We start from the raw sequence: 7,999 nt of genomic DNA, 5'->3' as shown, positions 1-7,999 counted from the left end.
GAATTCTGTTCATTCTCTCTCCCCAAACAGCTCATGGTGATGGAAAAGAGGGCTATGACCTTCACAGTGTGGCCTATTCATTGCTGGTGGCTGGTCTGGCCCACTCCTGACCTTTTGCCTTTTGGGATACTACTTGTCCCATCTGGCCTTTGGGGTCATTATGCAATTATTCTCTGCTAGAGTCTACACTACAGCAGGCTTCAGGGAGCTCGGAGCTCTGCCTCAGATCCCCAAAGCCAAGCTGCTATGGCTCCCCAGACACTTTGGACACACTGCCAAGCCAAAGCCAGCTTCTCCTCAAGTCTTGCAGCCTCCCTTCCCAAGATTACCAGGGGAGCTAGAGGAAAGGGCCACTAGCCCAGTGTGCTCCCTTTCATAGCAGTGTATATCTGTCACAACCTGCTCTATTTCCCAAGCCTCCTTCCCAAGCCTCCACCTTATCAAAGGAGAAAACAATGTTTTCTTCTGACAGCTGCACTTGCTTTGTTTCACTACAACAGATTTTAACCAGTTGAAGTTGTAAAATAACCATGACCTTTAGCAATACCACCACCACTACCCAAAGAACACAGATGGGCAACTAAGAACTGGGAGTGACCCCAGTTCCTCAGACCCTTACTGGACCTAACATTCCTAACCAATGAGCAACTGGGCTTGTTTTAACCAAGCATACACAGATTAACGACACATTCGGACTTTGCCAGAGTAAAATCTTTCAATTATGAATCACCATAAACACCAAGAACCTCCTCCCTTCCTAGTGCACAGAAACCCCTGACTCTTCCTCTTCAGAAAGTATATTCATTGCTCTGTATTCCTTTGGCCTGGGAGGTAACTAAACTCAGTGCTTGCTTTGTTGAGCATGACAGTAGCCACTGGTATTCCATGAATTCTCTTAACAGGAGGAGGACATGAGGACACAGGCATCCGACATCTGTGCCTTCCTCTTTGGTCTGCACTCTCCTCCCCTAAAGTGCTTTATTTCTTGGACAGGACCTCCCCTACGCCATTGTTCCCATGGGCACAAAGCCTCATGGCCTAATGTTGGTGTTAGAAGGGATGCAGGAAGAGAAACTGACTTGGCAATGACACATATTGAGAAGTATGTTTTAATCATCATTCCTGTCCTATACAGGTATCAAGAACAAAAAATCTATAGTCAGATCTGGTAGGCCCAAAAAAAACAGTCAAGATCTTATTAGATTGCAAATTAACAATAAAAGACACTGTAATAAAGTACAGTTGAGCTTTGAACAATGTGGACATGATGGGCACTGAGCCCTGCAAAGTCAAAAATCCACATATGATTTTTGACTCCCCAAAAATTCAGCTGCTGATAGCCCACTGTTGACTGGAAGCCTTATTGATAATATAAACAGTCAATTAACACATATTGTATATGTTATATGTATTATACACTGTATTCTTAAAGTAAGCTAGAGAAAAAACATGATTAAGAAAATCATAAGAAAGAGAAAATATGTTGACTCTTCATTAAGTGAAAGTGGATCATCATAAAGGTCTTCATCTTCATAGTCTTCACATTCAGTAGGCTGCGGAGGAGGAAGAAGAGGGGTTGCTCTTACTGTCTTGGACAGGCAGAGGCAGAATAAAATCCAAGTATAAGTGGACCCACACAGTTCAAACTCATTTTGTTCAAGGGCCAACTGTACCTAGCATATACCAGGCCCATTTCTAAGGGCCTAACTCATTTAATTTTTGCAATGTCCCTGTAAGGCAGGCACTATGATTATTATCATCTTAATTTTATAGATGAGAAAACTGAAATACAAGACAGTGAGGTAACCTTGCCCAAAGTTACAGGGTGAGCTACAGATGAGCCAGGATGCAAGACTAAGCAGTGTGGCTCCTGTGAAACTCACACACTAATGCCACAGCACCACTACTGGATGTCAGCACACCAAATTGAAGGAGCAGCAGCCTTTTAAGGAAAAAAGTGGAACAGCATTTACTGAGGGCTTTCCAGGTGCAAAACATGTATGCATACATTTTCTAATTTAATCTAAGAGGTTAAAAACAACTTTTTATGGAACAAAATATACAACACTTAGTTCAGTTAGTAAAGTGACTGACTTGCATCAGAGGAGCTTTTTGTTCATATTTTTTAAATTGGAAAAATAATAAAATTAGAGTAGACTTAGAAGTTAAGAGGATCTGTCCCTAGATTCCTCATTAACAAAGGGCTCTTTCCTGCTATTCACACTTGATCACACAATAAAACCATTATTAGAAAGACTTCAGGGAAGAGACCACCAATGTACTTTCTTCCTCTGTAAAAATCAGCCAGAGACAAGCATTTGCTATAAAATTATCTGGGTTTAATTATTATCAACATCAGAACTATAGAACATTAATGTACTAAACCTGTATTTACAATTACATGTACAAAAAAAATGTTCTTTGTGAGGAGCAATTTTCAGCAAATCTGACAAACAGCAAGAGTCATTCCTATTTTGGGTTTGAAAAGAGAAATGGAAATTTCCAAGACGCCCCCCTCCTCCCTCTCACTCCAGTGACCCTCTGAACATCAATTTGCAAAGGCCTGAGGTAGAAAGGGAGGTATTAACAATATCAGGCACTCATTCTTCCCCTCTTATGAAAGGGATGAATTTTTAGGAACCGTTTTCCATCATTTATTATACTGATGTGCCATCCATCTGCATCATTAGGTTCAGTAGTTACCATGACAATATGATGCCTACAGCAATCTAACTTGATAGCCACATGCCAGAATGTGAAAAAATAGGACCAGCTAAGAAAGTGAGAGAAATATAATTAATCTGAACCACATTCAAAAAAATGTGCACAAAACTAGGACCAAGAGGGAAACTGCTGAAATATCATTGAAGAGGAAATTATAAAGGGCAGCAATAATCAAGTTTCAGTATAAAAACTTTGCTAAATAGAGCCATGTATTGGTCTATTACTAAGACAGGAAGTAGTCAAAGTTGGTCTAGAATATTGTTCTGAGCCCCTGCCCCTCCCCCTGCTTCCCATTTCTTGCTACAGGGCCCTGCGGTATCATCTTTGATTCTAGCTGTTAGGGCCCTAATTTCCCCAAGGTCTCAAGCCACCACCATAAGTGCCACCACCATGTCACTCTGCTCATGTGCAGTCTGCTATTAGACCCAGACTTTCCACCTGATGAAATAATTTCCATCATTGTGAAGCTAATCTTAAGAGACTGAATTGTGCTGTGTCTTGAGAGATCCTGTCCTCTTGCCTTCTAAGTGCCCGGTGGAGGCATCGGGCTAGCACAAACCTCTTGAGGGTCCCAATATGGTAGAGAGGGGCTGGGAGATTGAGAAAAAGAGAGCAAGAAAAGTTTCAGTCCTGGGAGATGAGCCTGGGACGTGTGTTTATTCTCAGCATGGCTGGGTGGGATAGCGACGCTGAGCTAGGCGATTTGGCCGATTCAGGCTAGTGGCCGTGGGCAGCTGGAAAAGAAGAACAAATATTACACTGAGTACAGCCCCAAACATGACTCTGCCCGGGGTTGATTGGACAGATGGAGCTAGGGCACCCTGAGCCTCTGTGTAGAACATTTCCCAAGGTTGTGTTCTAATTGCGTACCTCCACCCAACCCTTCACCTAACTGTGGTAAAAGAAATTTGATTTTTATAAAGAGAGGAGGCCAAATGAGACATTAGCAGAGCTAAGTCTACCCAGGTTGCTGAGGAACAGGGAACTTAGCTTTTCTCAAAGTTTCCAATGATCCCTTCATCCCCAGGACAGAGTGACACTGCACCCACACTACTGATACCAACACCAACTGTGTCTCCCACATCTCAAGAGCTATTAAAATTTAAACATGATATTAATAGTAACTACATTTATTGACCATTTTCTGGGTTCAAGGCCCTTCATATACATATGTCTGAGCTAGCTACTACTAACCCCACTTTACAGATGCAGAAACTGAGACTTGGAGAGGTTAAATAATTGCTCAAGAACTCACATATCATACATGGTAAACTGGGATGATAAACCTAGGTCTCCTTAATCCAAAACCTGTGCTCCTGGCCAGCCCCTCCCCCTGAGGGCTTCCTTACCTGAGGCACCTGAGATGGGTTGTAAAGAGGAACAGCCCCTTTTAAGGCAGGTGGAGGAAGAAGAACACCAGGGTTGGAGCAGAGCTCAAAGGAAACACTCTGTGATGGAAAAGCATGGAAAATCCCATCAGTGCCTGCCTCCCAGATTCCAGAATGTCGAGGCCTTCAAGAAGCATATCAGGATTATTTGTTTTTTTCTCGGTGATTTCTTTAAGTTCCTTATCGACTCTCCAAAGGACATGAATAGGCATTTCTCAAAAGAAGAAATGGCCAATAAACAAATGAAAAAAATGTTCAACATCAATAATCATCAGGGAAATGCAAATTAAAGCCACAATGAGATACCATCTTACTCCTGCAAAAATGACCATAACTAAAATGTCAAAAAATAATAGATGTTGGCAAAAGGGGACACTTATACACTGCTGGTGGGAATGTAAATTAGTACAACCTCTATGAAAAACAGTACGAAGATTCCTTAAAGAGCTAAAAGTAGAACTACCATTTGATCCAGCAATCCCACTACTGGGTATCGGCCCAAAAGGAAAGAAGTCATTACTTGAAAAATACACTTGCACAAGTATGTTTATAGCAGCACAATTCACAATTGCAAAATGTGGAACCAACCTAAGTGCCCATCGACTAATGAGTACATAAAGAAAATGCGGTATACATATACGATGGAATACACTCAGCCATCAAAATGAACAAAATAATGTCTTTTGCAGCAACTTGGATGGAGCCAGAGGCCATTATTCTAAGTGAAGTACACAGGAGTGGAAAACCGAAAACCATATGTTCTCACTTATAAGTGGGGAGCTATGAGTATGTGAAGACACACAGAGTGACATAATGGACTTTAGAGATTCAGAAGAGGAAGGGTGGGAGGAGGGTCAGGGATAAAAAAAACTACATATTAGGTACAACCCACATCCATGCCAACACTACTTGGCTGGTGGGTGCACTAAAATGTCAGAATTCACCACTATATAATTCATCTATTAACCAAAAACCACTTGTGCCCCAAAAGCTACTGAAATGTTTTCAAAGAGAACCATATCAGAAGGGTTTCTTAATAGAACTCAGGGAATCTCAAGCAAGCAAACATGGTTCAAGTGGACACAACCAACCCCTGGGTCTGGAGTGGCAATACTGACAAGAAGAAAAAGCCTCAATAAATTATATTGATACCATCATAAAAGTAATATAGCCTTCAAAAGGCCTAAAATTCTACAAGAGTTATCTAACCAGACTTAAAGAAATAAAAATGTTTTCCTAGCAATAGATATGAAATCCATACTGATGTGGACAACTCATCAAGAATTTGTCACAGCCCTGGCCAAGGTCTCCAGTGAACTCCACCTCCTCCTGGGACAGGGAAAAAGGCAAGTCCCCAGGCTTCCCCCGAGGAAGCTGTTATAGGTTGAACTGTGTTCCCAGAAAAAAAAAAAAATCACGTGTTGAAGCCCTAACCCCCAGTACCTCAGAAAACATATGTTTGGAGAAACATAAAAATACAACATTTGGAGATGGGGTCTTTAAAGAGGCAATTAACATAAATGGAGGTCATATTGGTAGCCCATTCCAGTATGACTGATGTCCCTATAAGAGGAAGAAATCTGAACACAGACACGCTCAGAGGAAAGGCCATGTGAAGACGTGGAAAGAAGATGGCCGGGCACAAGCCAAGGAAAGAGGTCTCAAAAGACACAACCCTGCTGAAACCTGGACCTCAGCTTTCAGCCTGGAGAACTGTGAGAAATTCGGTTTCTGTGGTCTGAGCCTCTGTTCTGTGGTACTTTGTTATGACAGCCTGAGCAAACTAACACAGCAGAGAAGCATTCTTCGGGTTCGCCAGGAATCAGCACTGCCCACACTGAAGGTTCAGTCCTCACACACAGGCATCTGCTGGGGTCCGAGGCTCCAGCCCAAGGGCGCCGCTTACCTCCGGTCCAGACAAGCCTCCAACTCCAGCGCCCGCAGCTGCTCCCCCGCTGGATGCGGATCCTCGGCCTTCACCCCCACCTGGAAAGCAATGAGTCAGAGCTGTTTCCTCTGCTCAGGACTGGGGGTCCCCACTCCCAGAAGGCACCCCAACCCTTGGGAGTGCTGAGGGGACCACCCATGGCCCAGAGGACGTGAGGTGACGGTACCTGTGCCCCTGGAGAAGGCACTAACATCCGGCAGAGGTGGGGACTCAGGGGAAGGTGTCAGTGAGAGGCCCAGGCCAGCCTGGTGGGGAGAAGATGCTCTGGGGGTCTCCTGCTTTGTGGAGAAAGAAAGGCAGCATTGGCGACATTGGCAGTTAACAAATTGATGCCCGCCAATTTGTGTTCCCACACTCACGATGGCGGCCTTGCCGCAAACTGCTGCTGGGCACTCCCCAAAACCCCCCTCCTCATCCCACTCTTCTGCTCAACAATCCACACTAGCTCCCTACTGCTGACCCTCTAAAGTTACATTTCTTCATCCAAACTTTTTAAAGCTTTTTTAATCTGCCTTTGCCCTCACAGGACCCATTCATTTCCCACCATCTCCCATCACAAAACCTCTGTCTCATGTGGCCTGGGGTAGACTCAGGTGCCAGCTCTGAGAGCTCCTAGGTGCTGAGGCAGCTCCCTCTGAAAGACCCACAGAGAGGGGCATCCTCCCCCTCCCACAGAGCCTACCTCAGAGTCAGGGCTGTCTGAGGAGTCCTCGTCTCCAGAGGGGGATGCGTTCTTGGTGGGCTTCGATCGAAACCAGCTGAACCAGCCAAACCCTGAGCTCTGGAAGGGGAAGAGGACATTTTATGACCTGCAGGTTGGCTTCTTCCCCAACTATGAGGTTAACCCGCCCCCATGTAACCATCAGAGCCCAGACTTCCAAGTCTGCACCACCCTCGAGGAAGGGAATGGCAGGGGAAGGAAGGCAGGGGAGAGAAGAACAAGTCCCTCCACCTTTGTATGCTCCTTCCCATCTCCGAGCTTGCCTCTCTGGGCAGTATTTCGGGGAGAGTTTTTATCAGCCTCATCAGAGGACTCCTTCTCATCCTCCTTGGCTGAATTGGTGGAACTCTCAGAAATACTTCGTGCTCTAGCAGCCAATCGTGTCTGGAATTAAAGAAAGAACTCACATTTGCATGGCACTTGACAGGTTACCAAACACATTTGCACATACTCCCTCACCTGACCTGCTCAGAAGGCAGTGGGACTGTGTCTCAGGATCATATTGTACTGAGGAGGAAGGAAGGCTCAGCCATGAAAAATGACTCACTGAAGGTCACAGGATAAGGTCAGAGCCCAAGCCCATGTTATCCCTAATTCTACAGACCTTTGTCTGGTGTGCCACCTCTCCAGAAACACACAGTTTTCAGAACTATGCCAAGGCCTGGAGTAGGGGGTATGGACTGCTACTGCTGGAGATGAAGAGGGCCAGAAAACACCCCACAGAGACCCACAAGCCCCCCCCAAAAAAAAACAGAGAATGTAGCAACCACCAAACATAACTCATCTTAGAGCTCATTTCCTAACAGACTTGCTCAAGCTCAACTGTGAACATATGCACCAGAGGGGGGTAAAATACACCCACATCCCTTTACATAAACTTTTTTTTTTTTGTGGTAAGATAGATACAGGATAAAGCTTGCCATTTTAACTATTTTTAAATGTACAATTCAGTGGCAGTAAGTATACACACAGTGTCGTACAACCATCACCACTAGCCGTCTCCAGAACTTTTTCATCATCCCCATTACCTAACTCCCCATCTCCCCTTCCCCCAGGCCCTGGTCACTGCCATTCCACTTTATGTCTCTGAATTTGCCTATTCTATGTATCTCACATAGGTGGAGTCATACGACATATTGCCCTCTTCTGTAATATTTACATTTTTTACTCTCAATAAAGCACAATTGATACAAACCTTTGGAAATACTTTGGGAAAAT

At 44.4% G+C, this 7,999-nt stretch overlaps 1 protein-coding gene across 4 annotated transcripts in view; it reads right to left on the bottom strand.

Moving 5' to 3' along the window:
- Positions 1-2,317: 2,317 nt before the first annotated feature.
- SEC16B (SEC16 homolog B, endoplasmic reticulum export factor) overlaps positions 2,318-7,999 on the bottom strand; it is a 94,996-nt gene continuing 89,314 nt past the window's right edge. For 2 of the 4 annotated variants that reach the window (XM_063598373.1, XM_057302016.2), the window contains 6 exons: positions 7,013-7,165; positions 6,743-6,841; positions 6,227-6,338; positions 6,019-6,098; positions 4,074-4,172; positions 2,318-3,458 (listed from right to left, as the gene is read on the bottom strand). In XM_063598373.1, coding sequence (XP_063454443.1) covers positions 3,387-3,458; positions 4,074-4,172; positions 6,019-6,098; positions 6,227-6,338; positions 6,743-6,841; positions 7,013-7,165 — 615 coding nt within the window. In that variant the 3' untranslated portion in view covers positions 2,318-3,386. The remainder of the gene's footprint in view (positions 3,459-4,073; positions 4,173-6,018; positions 6,099-6,226; positions 6,339-6,742; positions 6,842-7,012; positions 7,166-7,999) is intronic. The other 2 variants (XM_055111158.1, XM_063598374.1) reach the window with 1 other exon arrangement.

The sequence above is a fragment of the Pan paniscus genome, chromosome 1 (genome assembly GCF_029289425.2).
Source record: "Pan paniscus chromosome 1, NHGRI_mPanPan1-v2.0_pri, whole genome shotgun sequence".
In the NCBI taxonomy this organism is placed as follows: Eukaryota; Metazoa; Chordata; class Mammalia; order Primates; family Hominidae; genus Pan; species Pan paniscus.
The sequence above is the reverse complement of the archived record's forward strand: the minus strand, read 5'-3'. Positions and strand labels throughout refer to the sequence as shown.